The 15,770-nt window shown below is 38.4% G+C and overlaps 2 protein-coding genes across 2 annotated transcripts; both read right to left on the bottom strand.

The window, feature by feature from the left end:
• Positions 1-5,234: 5,234 nt before the first annotated feature.
• Positions 5,235-13,875, bottom strand: LOC140943853 (uncharacterized). The gene is made up of 2 exons (XM_073392972.1): positions 12,977-13,875; positions 5,235-5,632 (listed from the first exon to the last, which is right to left on the bottom strand). The coding sequence occupies exons 1-2, from the start codon at positions 13,101-13,103 to the stop codon at positions 5,268-5,270; spliced, it is 492 nt and encodes a 163-aa protein (XP_073249073.1). The 5' UTR covers positions 13,104-13,875; the 3' UTR covers positions 5,235-5,267.
• Positions 10,831-11,682, bottom strand: LOC140942548 (uncharacterized). The gene has a single exon (XM_073391465.1). The coding sequence runs from the start codon at positions 11,680-11,682 to the stop codon at positions 10,885-10,887; it is 798 nt and encodes a 265-aa protein (XP_073247566.1). The 3' UTR covers positions 10,831-10,884.
• Positions 13,876-15,770: the final 1,895 nt, after the last annotated feature.

Here is a 15,770-nt window from a genome sequence, read left to right as displayed (position 1 = left end):
GAATGTAAGCAAAAATAGAGGAAAAGAAAGATGAAAAGAGGAAGCGAGAACGTGTAATATGATGTGTGATGTAGTAATTAGAATTTAAGGGTTACTGATAAGTTAAAATCGACCAAGCCTTTTATTGATACTATTATCGCGCGATATGACCCTGGTTCAAGAGGCCCTTTCTCGAAATGTCTAGGATAAAATAACCGTGCACTCGGTTTTATAAGCTTTCTAGAAGGAATTAAGAGAGAAAAAAACCTCGGGCACCTAGGGTTTACTGAATGGATTTGATAGTTTACCCAAGAAAGAGACCACGATCACCAACGGAGGGAAACGGTACTAACTTGCTAGATCACAACGATCTAACATAAAAATAGAGGACTGTCTTTATTCAGTTTGTACTAGTGCTGGAATAGTTGTGTACCTGTGTCTTTATATACTTGTGCATTATCTTAAAACCTGCTTGGATCGTTGGTTACGCTTAACTGTAAGAATTAAATTGTAAAAAACATTGGCTTAAACAAACACACACAAAAAGAATAGACCAAGAGAATAGAAAATAACTTGCCAACAGTTCGGTCGATTGCCCATTCGTCTCTTCCCCCAGCTTGTGGTTCGAAGGGATATAAAACATGCCCAGTGAATTCTGGAATAAGTGTGTTTGTGTTGTAGCAAACAGCATACTGAGCTCTGTCTTCATCCTCCGGATCTGTGCCATAACAAAGTTGTTGTAAATATCGCCCTTGGCATTTTACAGGCATTTGCAGGACAGGGGTATTTCTATTAACAAAACTTGTCCAGGATGTGAACAGACACCTGTTGAAGTTTGAATCGAAGGAATTCACGACCGGGTTTCGTTGTTGCGGGACAGCTCTCTTCTGGTACACTGCTGAAACTGGAAGCAACTCGTTATTATCAAAAGTGTTGGTATTCTGTAGTGATAGCTATTTACTTGAAATTTTTTGATTGAGAGATTTTACTTGGATACTTATGTGAAAGAGATTTATAGTATTACCTTCTTTATTTATTTTCAATGTTGCTCCTTGAAGGATGGAAAGAGAAAACAGGAAGGCCACCAACGTTCGCTTGAGTCGCATCACAGGTCTCAGTATAAGCCAGAAATCTCCAAGATCCTTTTAAGTTAAAAGAATTTACAAAGTAAGAATTATTTAGCATTCTCAACCTGTCTAACATGTATGCACACTTTACAGCCAGAAATTAATTATAAATTTTGAGGTAAAGAAGAAAATATACGCAGCCTGTCTAATTGAGGACCGCAATGAGCTGTCTTGGACCATGAAACTGAGCCTACAGCCTATCTAGGCTATGAACTGCTGCTGCTTGGAAGCCCATACCCCCACTCCCCTCCACTTATAAGGCTCCACAGTTATAGGCCCATCTAACCGCTAGCCGAATTTTTGAAAACATGCTTGCAAAACCCCCATAATATTCTGGGGTGACTGTGGCAAAAATTTTTACATTGGGCTTGCCGTGTTAGCCAGTCTCATCGTCAAGATCAGGCCCTAAGTTAACTTTCCATGGAGTAATAATAATAATATAATAATTTAATTCTTATATTGCGCGCTTCCATGAAATGATCAAGCGCCCATTTATGATTTCTATCTATAATAATTTAATACAGGGTATCGAACTAATAATTATTTAAATTATACTGTGATAAAATTAAAATATACAACATATGTTAAGATAATATACTAGTAATTATCGTGATAAAAAAGAAATTAAAAGCTTATAGTTCCACTAGTGTGCAATTTGTGTTATGATTTTAAATTATTTGGATAAAGTCGATGTACATAGGACTGTATAAGACTCCAAATAAAGCATTGTCTTGTCTTGTCTTGTTGGATTAGGGAGGGGGAAAGGGCGGCGGGTTTTCCTCCTTCCCAGTCCAGACAGTGCACCCCTTGGTTCGCTTCGCTCGCTGTTTTTGCCTTTTCCCTTCTTTACGGAGCCTGGTTGCAGGCAAGACTGAGTGGAGCCGATCTGAAACTTGACGCAGGTTAGTACACTCCCACCGTATTCAAAGCATTTAACTGGTCTTTTCATTTATCATTTACGGACCACTAATTAGATCTTCTGTGATTTCCCCACATCCTTTTCTTTCGTTTCTTTTTTATTGGGGTTGGGACGGTAGAGCATGCCAATGTTGTGAAGAGTATACCTTTAATATTCCTTTTTTGACAAGACAACTTTTCTAATGAGAAGCACGATTCCTCAGTAATCATCAGAATTGAAACACAATACAAGTCTAAGTCTATTGTTTCAGGTTCATTTGAGACCCGCTTATAAATAATAAATGCCTCTTTGGCTGGTTACTTCATTGTTTGTAAGAAACAAACAAAATAGAAATAAAATTGGTTTAGGTGTGAGGAAGAAAGGAAATTTATACTTGAATTAAAAAGGTGTGAGTTTCCTTGTTTTCAGGGAAAGGAACGTCTGTAAGATAATCATTTTTCAGGACAAATGGGAGGCAAATGATGTTGAGTCGATCATGTTTTAAAAAGCTTGATGGGGTTTATAAAACAATCTTTTAAAAAATCATCCTTTCACGCGTAAACGTGGCTTTTGTCCTGATCACAGAGGCCGTGTTTTGAATTTACCAACAAATAATATAAAGCTCTCACGTTCTCACCACAAACTATTAATAGGGTTTCCCCGACTGACTAAATGATTCTCTATTGCCCAGCTGCGAGCCGCCTCACGCTTTTCTTTAGAGTTCATCTTAGACCGCCATAGAATAAAGGTTCATTAATTTTTTGTTCTCAGGTCATGCACTGAGCACCAAACTGGTAGTTTTCAGCTGATCAGACAGAAAAGGCTGAATACTATAACAAATACAAAGGTCTCACCTTCTAACAACAAACAATCAATACTCTTAGTTTCCTGAAAATATGTAACTATCTGAGACTTACCAACTTCCAAATTAAAGCCTGTACACTCCTGAACGTCAGGAATAAACTCAACAATAAAGGCTTTAGTCAGTTTCAGTTATAAGCAACTACTTCAAAAGAGAGGTCAGCGCCTATTATTTTGTTATTCATGGTTACAGGTCACTAAATTACAGTCACTTTATTGGCCGAATTTATACCAGACATGTCGAATTACCCCGAACGCATCTGGAAACAGTTGCGTCTGGCATAGCCTGTAAAAACAGGCGACATTTCGGAGACGAACAAACTAGCACTTGGTCAATCGGAGATATAGTTCCTTGTTTATTTAGCACAGAGAAGGTATTCACAGATCAGTGTTTTTGCTATTGAGTGGGTATTTGAAAGGGGTGCCATTTTCTATGGTGTACTTTATGGCAAAAGAAGAGGAAAGTACAAATTAATTAGTCCACATTGTTAAGACGTTTATGTATTCGGACGATCCGTGCAAAAAGCCAAGGGTAAAAGAGCAACCCCGTTGAACGACTCTTTCTGAGACCAAAAAATTCTGATGCGTGACCATTGTGTAAGACGCAGCGTGAAACATTATCATTGTAAAAATTTCTAACTCAGGTTTGAATATCAGGTCTATACTCAGTAATTAAAGATGTTTTCTCCCTTCTTGGTGTGGCGGATGCTAGTGCAGAAACGCAACTCGTCAACTCTTTATATTTGCTTGGATTGCAAGACATTCCATTTCAACAAACAAGTAAACCGCCCAATATGTTGCTCGTCTGTCGTTGTAGACGATGACCAGCAACACCACGAAGAGAAGGATTTAGTGCAGTGTGTCCGGCTGCGGCTGATCCTGTTAATACGGAAGCGAAACTTTCTGTTGCATTCCGGACACTGGTGAATTGGGCAGGTGGCGGGGAGATTACTTTAGACTTGCGCAGCTCGCATCTACTCTGAGCTTCTGCCATTCTGTTCTGGTCGAAGATCACAGCTTCTTTGTTGATTTTGCTACGCCAGGCTGGTCGGCCAAGTGCCAGAGTCTCCCAGGTTTCAAAATCAATATCTGAGCTTTTCAACGACGCTTTGATATAGTCCTTGTAGCGCGTCTTCTGTCCACCCTGTCTGCTTTTCCTCTCCATTAATTCACCGTAGATCAGTCTTCTGGAGGGAGGGGGAAGGTGCTTGTATCAGGGATTCTGACAAGATGGCCAGACCACCTAACCTGGGCTCTTTTGAGCTACTGTGTCTTCTACATTTAAGTCTCCTACACCCTCTCAGTGCTGTCGGCCGCTTTTCTGTCTATATCAGTACAAGTGACCGTCATCAACTGTTTTGATATCGGCTAATGTCTTCCAAATTTGGTCAACGCTGGCTAGAGACAATGCAAGACTAGAATCCAATTTAAGTACACTCAAACAAGTTTACTATTCTATCGTTCACTCGGACGTAACATTTGCAACTAGCGGACTGTTCGTTAATTGGCGGTATTGGCGGTATTCCATTGTATTGAACTGTGATATGGGTATCCCTGCGTTGATCCCCGCGCGGGGCGCGCCTTCATACGGTTGACTCTGGATAAGGTTACAGCGGTGTCCTTCTCTGAAAGCCTTCTTGGCGGGCGTTCGAAAGAGAAGGGGAAGGGAAAAATACGTGCGAGGGAGAAGGCCGGGAGGGCCTTTCGCAGAAATTCCCCGGGATATTTTTGACATAAGAAAATATTTACTAAACCTGTGGAGTATATGACACAAATACATAAGCCTAACTGAAATGAATTCAGTTGTACGGTATTTTTGCCGCATAGTTAAGTAAAGGCAATGCTTGTATAGTAAAAGTATTTTCCCTTTCAAAGGGACCCTTTTGTACATAAATTCCCTAGCATATTTTTGACTTGTTGGCAATTCTTTTCTGATTTGCCATTTTTGTTGAAAAGGGTCCACTTTTGGCATTTAATTTGAATATTTGCCACATTCTAGATATTGCCAGCCCTCTAGCGATTTTTCACCATTTGTGCCAATTTTCCGTTTTTAACAAACTTGCCACTCTCAAAGGGGCCCCTTTTGGCATCCAATTTGTTTATATATTTTTTTGCCATTTGTGCCATTCTCGCCTTTGCGTTCGTTTCTAAACATAAGTGCTTCTTGCACGCCCGGAATCGTCTTCCTATTCTCTTTCAAACGCCTACCAGGCGTTTGAAAGAGAAGTATAAGTACTATAAGTACTATAAGTACTGTGTTGCCTCAGGGTGACAAACATTAACCACACACCCAACTACCCCCCGCCCCCCCTTCCCCCCCCTAAAAAAACATATATTGTTTAACTTTGTCTGTTTTTAATCGATTATATCATTCGTTTAACGACAGACGAAGGAATTAAATATTAACTCCAGTTAGCGTGACCTCGAATATATTCGGTGAATAACGCTCCCATCTCATTAGGTTTACACGCTTTCTTTCGGGTGAACTCCGGTATCTTGAGTATAGCCCCAGGGACATCATTTTCAATCGCTTGAATGCCGTCGTCTATGCTGTTACACTTGACTATTCCAGATGTCTGAGTTTGTTGTCCTTCTTCACAGCCTCTTTCCTGTTTATCAGCCCTTGCTGTGTCGGTTGGGTTACGAGCGTAGAAGAAAATCGATTGCAAGTGAAGTGGATCACATACCGCTTTCCAGTAGTACAAGGGCACTACAACCCGTTGGTTTAACTTGATTTCTTCTCCAGCTTTATTTTTCGCCTGTCCACCTTGAATATAACAACGTTAATACAAAGTCAGACTTACTTTTGATAAGGAGAACTGAAAATGGCCAAAAAAAAAAAACAAACAAAAAAACAAACAAACAAAATTTAATAACAACAACAATAATAATAATCACAAACTTATAATTCGTAACTTTGTGTTCGGATATCTATGACAGGCCATCGAAAAATGTCACACCGGAGCCGTCGTACAGGGATAAAGCGGTCAACCAAGTAGTCATTTATCTGAAGTCTGGGAAGGCTTGTATCCCTCAATTACCTTACATCATCGATCTTTATTTATACACGAAATCGTATCATTTTACATGGTCTTCCTAGGAATCGTGTTTAAAACTAGACTAAAATACTCTAAGGAACTATTTGACTACAATGTTAAAGATACAAAAACTTACATTATTAATAACAAGAGTTACAATAATCTTTGCCACGAATTGAAGTTTTACAACATTTAAACTAGGCAGTTTTCTAATCTCTGAGGGAATCTTGTTCCACAGAACAGATCCTCTGTAGTGTCTGGGGACGTAATAATTTAACTCAGAATTTCTAAGATTGTGTTAATGCACATTTGCGGTGTTGGTAAAGATCCGCCTCAGATACGACGGGGAAAGATTATTATGGATTTTATACATTGTCACAGCCAACTGTTGAAGTCTTACATATTCTAGCCTTTCCCAGCCAAGCTCATCCAACAAAACACTTGAGCGAACGTCATAGTTAGAAAAGGTGAGAATTCTAGCAGCCCTATTCTGCATCTTTTGACAGCACCACAGTAATTAAAATATGGCATTACCAGTGCATTCTACATATTTACACGCTTTAAGATAGCAATACCAGCGGATATATGGTATTAATGTGTGGCCGCCAGTTCAAAGATTCACCAATTTGAACTCCAAGGGATTTATGTTTAATCACTCTTTCTAAGGGTGTATTATTGACTTTGACAGTGAAGTCACTATTTATTTGGGATAACTTAAATGCGCTCCCTATAAGCATGTATTTAATCTTCTTAACATTTAAAGTTAATTTGTTTGCTGACAGCCATGACTGAATTAAATTCATATCATAATTCATTTTATGATCAAGGACACATGGGTCTTCTGCAGATGAGGTAAGGGTAGTATCATCTGCATACATTCTGGGTTTTGAAAACAAATTCAGTACACGAAGGGAGATCATTAATATAAATAGTAAATAAGAGAGGGCCTAAAATAGACCCCTGCGGAATACCACATGTTATTTTACATGTAATCAGATTGGTCTGACGTGACATAAATTTATGGACAGATGATGGTCAATGAAAGAGATCAGGAGAAGAGGAAATATATAATGTTTTTCTCAAAGAATTGGTTATTGCATGAGCACCGGGAGACATGATTCCCCGAGAAAACTTGAAATATAGACGTCTGAAATCTGTCTATCGACTAGTTGCGCCTTGTTCGCTTGATCCTTTGACACTTGAGCATCAGCCCGGAGCGTTCAACTGCCATAAATTCGTGCAACGGCGTTTTTACAAGTGAGTTTATTTTTAGATAAGCTTTTCCCGCGAAATTAACTGTTCCACGAGGTCAATTGCTGCATTGGATCGTCGTTTAGACTGTTAGTAGCTCGCTTGGACCTTTTCACAGTCGGCTATCTCCAAGATGATTTCGATGTAATTCCCTTTGCGTGAATTATGCGTTGTCGTCGATGAAGTAGACGTCCTGGCTAGGTTTTGCAAATCTTGCTCTGAACTGCTAGTAACAACAACAAATAACAACAACAAATTTTATTGAAAATTGGAAAATAACTAATTACATTACTTTCCCACCCGCAAATAGCTTATGAACTAATCGAGGCGGGGGGAGCTGAGCACAATTTACAAAACAAGATTTATATATAGATGGACTAAATAACAGTGAAGACACTACAATATTACAGTAAATAGAATTTAAACTAACATAAAACAAGGCATGTACATAACGATTACGAAGAGAGGCTAACCTAAAGTATTAAATAACTTAATAAGACGGGAGACTTCGACATAATCATCTTCTGGCCGCAAAAAATTTAGTAATAATTCCTTTATTTTTTTACGAAAGGACGAACGTTTAAGTATTTTAATCGAATACGGAATAGAGTTCCAAATTTGGGCACCGATTCTCGTGAAAAAGGCATACATTTTATCGGTTCTAGAGAACTTAACATAAAACGAGTCGCTAGAGACAGATCTTGTTCTGTAGTTATGAATCTGACTTGTTTTAACGAACTGATTGAGAATACTAACTGGTGCTATCTGTCTGTTGATATCATACAATAAATAGCTACAATCTCTGAAAAATATGCTAGACAGGGGAAGGCAATTTGATTTGAGAAAGAAGGGTACGGCGTGTTCCTTAGATTTACTGAAGTAAATGAGACGTAAGGCCCGTTTTTGTAGAGTTACGATCTTTCTTTGAAATGTCAAGGCACAATTTCCCCAACCACAAATACCATAAGTCAAGTAAGGGACAATTAATGAGTTGTAAACTGAAAGTAAAACACGACGCGGGACATAATGTCGAATTTTAGCTATAATTCCTATCGACTTGCTGATTTTGTGACAGATAGATTCGATGTGGTATTTCCATGAAAGATTTGAATCAATCATTAAGCCAAGATATTTTACATAATCTTTCATTTCAAGGTTTGCGTAGGTGTTAGTCACGGAGTCAAAAATTCTAATCCTAGGTATGAAGGGCATATTCTTTTGCCGGGGACGAAAGATTACAAAATTTGATTTTTTTATGTTCAAGGACAGTTTGTTGGCCTTTAGCCATTCGTTGACGTTGCCAAGCTCGCGATTAACAAGTGTTTCGAGTTCCTTTAGGTTGTTATTTGCAAGTATTATACTAGTATCGTCAGCAAATAGATAAAAGGCAAATAACGAAGAGGACTTGTAAATATCATTGATGTACAGTAGGAATAAGAGTGGTCCGAGGACTGAGCCTTGTGGCACGCCGCACAAGGTCGTTTCAGCCTCAGACACAACATTATTAACTTCCGTAGTTTGCTTCCGATCAGTCAGGTATGATCTGAACCAGGAGTTGATTACACCTCTAATACCATAATTTTCAAGTTTAGCTAACAAAATTTCATGGTTAACAGTATCAAAAGCCTTTTTGAGATCGATGAAAACACCGCACGAAAATTTACCGTTGTCCATGTTTTGGAGAATTGTGTTAACAATATCAAGTACAGCATGCTGAGTACTGTGCTTACTGCGAAAACCGTATTGCTGATCATAGAGAATGTTGCAATCTTTGACAAACTTGGTAACTCTGGAGTACATAAGTTTTTCAAAAATCCTGTTATAAATCGAGAGCAGAGAAATAGGTCGGTAGTTTTCGGGCAGCGTGTCATCTTCGTCCTTAAATATCGGGATAATCTTAGCACACTTTAGTTTAGATGGAAAAATCCCTGAGCAAATAGACTGATTAAAAATCGTGGCTAGAGGTACGGATATGACCCTTTTTGCCAATTTCAGCAGCCTAACTGGAGATGAGTAAAGACCATGGGCCTTGTTGTCTTGCAAAACTGAAATTTCTAAATTGATATCTTCCGGAATAATAGGATCAAAGAAGAAAGTGCGATTAAGTGGCGGATCTAAATAATCATAGAATGTATTTATGGTCTGAGGAATTTTAGAAGCCAGTTTGCTCCCAACAGTGGCGAAATATTTGTTAAGAATATTGCTTATTTCCTTCGGGTCACTAGTTGGAACCTCATTCGGGTTTGAGCGAATAGAGTTAGTTGAGTTGCGCTTGTTTTTCTTTTTACAGTTTCCAATTAGCTCGTTAATTCCTTTCCAAGTTTGACGCATATTACATATGTTGAGATCAAAGAAACTTTGGTAGTAGTTCGCTTTACTTAATCTCGTAAGATAAATGATTTTATTTCTGTATAATTTGTATTTGTCACGGTCTGAGGTATAGAAGAGGTTATTCTTTACCCTGATTGATTTTCTTAAACCCGCAGTCAGCCATGGTTTAGCAAGGAATTTTTGTTTACGATTGGATATACTTCTTAAAGGAGCGTGTTTGTTAATTGTCTTGTTGACGCATTTGTAAAACCTGGAGAACGATTGATTAGCATCGATATGTTTGCAAATATTATTCCAATTAATATTCTGCAAGTCGTCAATGAAAGACTTTGCATTGAAGGTAGAGTAGTCACGAACCTTAGTTTTGTTGTTTGGAAAGAATGGTTTACAGTGCGACGTTAATATGCACATCTGAGAGAAGTGATCTGTTGTATCGGACACGATATTGCCGCTGACCATATTATTCTCTGGATTATTTATGAAAATATTGTCAATTAAAGTTGCTGAATTACCATAGACTCTAGTCGGCTTATCAACCACTGGGAACATTGAAAAACTTTGCATTGTTTGGAGCAAGGTTTGTGTGTAACTACAAGTTTCATATTTTAACAGATCTATGTTGAAGTCTCCCATGAGATAAATATTTTGTTTTTGACGGCATTGCCGTTCAAGAAAATCTGTCAAGTATTCTAGAAACTCATTAGCGTTATTGTGTTGCCTATAAGTAACACCACATACAGATTTCTTATTGTTAGGCAGATGAAGTTCAATCCATAGGGCTTGATAGCAAGAATTGGAGACTCGTTCAAGGACGCGGTATTTACAATTTTGATCAATGAACAGGCCAACACCACCGGCAGATAAAGGTGTTGGGACCGATTCAAAACAGTATCCTGGTAATTCTGGTACAAAATTAAAACTACATTCACGATCGCATATACGAGTTTCTGTTACACCATAGTAAAACGGAAATTCATTTCACTTAAAACATGATGTTGAAATTCTTCAAAATTTTTCTTTAAGCTACGTATATTTGTATGTAAAAAGGAGATTTTTGATTGCAACTGTTTGCTGTCAATAAACTGCGCAAAGCTGTGTGGGGAATAATATTTTGAGCGTATTTTGTTTGAGGAGAGATTTATATCAGGATCAATATGTTTATCAAGAGAGTTTAGCTGGAATACAATAAGGTCGTAGAGACTACTGAGAGAATCTAGCAATTTTCTAGAAGGTCGATTATCATCAATTAAACTATTAAACTGTGGGTGGGCAGAAGTCAGGACTTTACAGTTATAATATGGTAATTGCGCGAGTAAGGTCTTATCTTCGAGCTCGCACTGTTTCTTTGTTTTGTGAGAAGTCATTTTTTATCGTGTACAATAGACATTTTTAGTAAAATCTAACCTTCAATGGCCAATTTACGTTTAAGTTCGTCGAGGTCCGCCATGCTCTTGAGCTTGATTATCCGCGATGTGGAGTCTTTTCGTAAACAAATAACGGGACCCTTTGACCAGCAATATTGATAGTGGAGCTCTTCTTTAACTCTTTTAGCCTGGAATAGGACTGCTTGCATTCTTGGTGAAAGATGATCGTAAATTCTGGCCGAAGACAATGAAGACCCTTCTGGTAGCCCAACCGCAGCTGGGGTTACATTGCTAATTTCTTTCCGATGAGACATTAGAGATTCCTTAACCAGCCGTCTCACGAATCTGCAGACTATAGGCTTTGGATTTCCGGCGTTGTTTCTTTGCGGGACACGATGGGCAGTGTCAATATCTTGGATTGATATATTCTCTCCCATTTCTTTAAACAATTTTACACAAAGCTTACTTGTTGTTGAAGCCGCTTCGTCAGAACACACCTCGGGAACACCGACAATTTTAACATTGTATTGAAAGCTATATTCTTGGAATTCATCGATGGCGTTGGCAATGGCGTCCACCCTGGCCTTGACCTGTGAGAGTTGTGAACTTAGTCGTTGCAGCTCTTTGTTGGCAGTGGTTTTGAAGAGAAGAAAGTCATCATATTCCTTGCTTAGGAATTCAAGGCTGTGAGATTTTTCTTTAGCAGAAGGGGCGACACTGCTGCTTTGTTGTTGAAATAAGTCTTTTAGTCTTGAAATCTCCTTCGTTAACGTTGAAACTTTAGATTTGAGATCGTTATTTTCTCTCTTTAGGTTGGCAATAGACTCAGGCATAATGTGACACACGAAACAAGATAACAAAACAAATAGAAAAAAGGAGAAGGAACACTTAAACATCAGAAATTTACGAAATGTTACGCGGAGCACTTAAACACACGGCCGTCCATCTTAACCACATCACGTGGCCCCTAGTTTCCGTGAAAAACTGAAATTGTCGTTTGAAGTACTGTCAGAAGACTTCTCTGAAGATTCCTCACGTGTGTTCGCTATGTTTTTTTCAATGTGAAGGAGTTGTCCTAGTTACGTATTAAAAGTTTGTCATTAATGACGCAATTGCTTGTGATTGGCTTTTCGAAAGCAATTCGCGGGAAAAGCTTATCTAAAATAAACCTCCTTGTGAAAACGCCGTTGCATAGGCGCAGTATGGAAGTTAGACGCTCCGGGTTATGGGCTCCTGGCATCAGTCATTATTGGCTAAACAATAGAAAAGTGAAGAAGGAGGGCCTGACCACCCACAGGTTAGGCTTATTTGAGAGGGGAAATGGCTCAATAGAGGATTTTCCGTATTTTTATAGCTGAACAAAGCTCTAAATGGTCTGGTTCCTTCGTATATCTCCGATCTTTTGAGTTATCAGAAATATTCTAGGTCCTTACATTCTTGGAGTAAAGAATGTCTCAACTTTTAGTTGCACTGAATAGTACTTACTGATGTTAAAAACGTATGGAGATATATCTTTTTTTTATCGCAGCTCCAAATATGTAATTGGAAAAACAGCGTCTTTGAATTAATTTAAGAGATCACTAAAGACACAGCTTTTGATCTAGAGATTTCTTTTAATATACAGATTTTTAATATAGTGTTTATTTTGTTGTATTTTTCCAATTATGTTGTTGGCATTCTATGTTTTACTGTTAACATTATTACTATAATTTATCTCAGTAACAGCTTTGACAATTAGTAGTAAATAGCGCTATATAAATACAATCATCATCACCATCATCATTATAATTATTATTATTATTGTTATTATTATTTACAGTGTTGGATGGAGTTTGGGAGAGATTATGATTCGTAATGACAGAATGATAACTTATGCTAGAAAAATGAAAGTACCTTGTATAGCGAGAATAAAGCTGGTCATTCGATATTCGCTTGAGGCGTTTGTGCCTTGTACGTAATCCTATTACGCTGGAAAGAAGACCTACGTCTGTTTTATACGCTGCCAATGAACGCAGACCATAATGGTAGTTTACTTGGTAATTTGGTTCGATAGCGTCCCTCCTTCCCTCAGAAAATGAATTGCTACTATTAATACCGTAAGTGAAAACGTTGAAATGTGATACTAACTTGTGCCAGTAAATACATAAAGTGGATGATTCTCTTGGGTTGCAAACCCTCTTAGCAGTCTTTCCATTTCAGCCCAATTTGCGGCGTTGAATAACTGCCACTGCGGTGCAATATTGGTTGTTACCATTGTGTATGAGCGCCGGTCGGCATCTGCAAAATCCGCATTTGGAGTCAGATGACCTCTGGAAAAAAACTGTTGTTGTTGTTGATTGTAGTTGTCTATAATTTGGTTCTGCGGGGCCTTGTAATCATCGTCTTGCGCCACTGAGTTTTGGTTTCCTAGTTAATTAACAAATAATCGTTAATCAAACGAGTGCCGGTTAAAGGTGTTATAGCCACCGTACAGAAGGTTAACGTGGTGGAAATCGACCCTTGAAGATAATTACACTACTTGCCAACAGTGGGGTCGCTTCTCCAATCTGCATCTCTTCCTCCACCTTCTGGGATATTGGGATCCAAAACGTGTCCAGTGAAAAGCGGAATTTTTGTCTCTGTGCTGTAGCAAACAGCAAACTGAGCTTGGTTAGGATTTACACCATAACAAAGCTGTTTTGAAGTTCCTCCTGGACACTTGACAGGCATTTGAAGGACAGATTCTCTGGGCCCACAAAATGTGGTCCAGAATTTGAATAGACATTTGTTGAAGTCTGAAGCAAAGGAATTCATGTCCGGCTCCTGTGGTTGCTGGACAGCTCTCTTCTGGTGCATTACTGAAACTAATAGCAACTCGTTACAATCAATAGTGTTGGTGTGAATACTGCATCATTTTGCACGGTCTAGTTATTGACGTGAAACAATGCTTCAAACTATATTCAATGTATTTTAAAAACCTAAGCTCATTCAAGAGGGAGATTGGAATACTTATAAACAGTTTATAAGAAAGAGATTTACCTTTTTTATTTATTTCTAATGTTGCCCCCTGAAGGATGGACAGTAAGAGAAGGATGGCTACCAATGTTTGCTTGACTCGCATCATAGGTCTTAGTATAAGCCAGAAATCCCCGAGATCCTTTTAATTTAAAAGAATATACAAAGTAAGAATTTAGCATTCTCAACCTGTCTAACCGACTACAAGGATGCATTCTGGAGTAACCTGAACAAAATATAGTCAGCGAAATTTAAAAGTTGTAAAACAGAACAGCCCACAACTCACCAGAGCTGTGATACGATACAAGCCAGAAGATTCCCTTAAACGTAACTTGAAGGATTTGCGCTTATATACTTTTAAACGTTCCAACATTTCTTTCTAAACGTGTTAGTCGCCGTATGGATAAGTTTATCGTTCTAATTTAAAATTCTGCACAGGAGTTTAAACATGCGTAAAGCTACGTGCAAACAGAAGGAACAATTCACCGACAATATTGGGACCTGCAGTGCATTACGGTATGGATACAACCGATAAGACTTTGAAACCATTTATAATGCACGTGCGTGGCCCCATCAATGATGGAAGAGCTGTGCAAAAATGCAAACGGATACAACATTGTAACGGCACGCTTCGGTAATCACGGAACAAAAGAAATGTTGGGATTTGTGGCCTCAAAAGTTTGACCGGTTTCAAACTTTGTGCGACAACTCCCAACAACAAGCAACAGGGTGTGTAAACGGACGCAAAATGTAGGCTTTGATAGATTTTTCTACGCTTAGCATAATTATTGGTTAAATTCGTCATTACGAGCATGATTTCCATACGTGTTTTCAGAAAATGCACTGCTAGCATTATTTTCACTTTTGGTTAGATTTTGCAGCACAAAATTGTCATTTATTGCTTGCCCAATCATTTTTTGACTCAAGAGCAGTGTTTTAGGCAAATTCAAGTAACAAAATCGATTTTTTGTCAGCTGATTGTCACATTCATGAGACCTGGATGCCACAGAAAGTGACCTAACGCATACGCATTGCTGGCTCAGTTGCCCAAGATGGCGTCCGCGTGCTGATTCTTTATTGTTTGAGATTTTATAGTTGTCAGACTATGAATTATTTAACATTAGTGAATGAGGCTGAGTATCTTACAGCCTTCTTATGAAGAATTATGGAGATCGAAATGCTAAAATGAGCATAATTCACAAAAACAAGCATAATTACTGGCATAATTTTAGAAATATGCGAGCACCGCTAGTAGCATATTATGCTAATTTTCTAAATTAATCTATCAAAGCCTAGCAACATGTAACATTCAACATTGATAATTTGTTGGCCAACAATGTTGCATAATGGGGCTTAAGGCAAACATGACAAATATCCAAGGTACTTGGGATAAACCTCTCGGGATGAGCGATAATACCCTGTAATTTTTTTCTGTAGAGGAATAGGGTTTTGTCAGCAGAAAACAAAAACAAAACTTCACGAATGGAAAAAAATCCACTGAAGAAATTTATAATTTGTTTAAATTGTTATCTGTCAACGTTGGACAAATCAAGTGAAGACAAATTTTATTAGAACTTACTGATTTAAACTTAGTTAGAACTTATAAGGACGATCCATGCAAAAAAGAAAATTCCTCTTCTGTAATAGAGGCGCAACACATCATTACATTACGGAGTTAGGTCGGCAACGTTGCCTAGTGGATTGTTCCTGGGTACGGGTTCAACTCATGACTTGGACAGTGAGCACGTAAACTGTCTAAGTTAACTTACAGGGGCTCCCATGGCAACAACCGTTTTCTGTGAAATATCTGTTCGGAGAAGCAAATATTGCCCAGAATTTTCTTTTGCTTGAGGACGGCTGAACTGAACTTCTAGATCAACGTTCCATTCGTGTTCAATTTTCGAAGCTTATCTAATAAATTCCCTAC

This window comes from Porites lutea, chromosome 7 (assembly GCF_958299795.1).
Source record: "Porites lutea chromosome 7, jaPorLute2.1, whole genome shotgun sequence".
Lineage (NCBI taxonomy): Eukaryota > Metazoa > Cnidaria > Anthozoa > Scleractinia > Poritidae > Porites > Porites lutea.
This window is presented reverse-complemented; position numbering and strand designations above follow the sequence as displayed.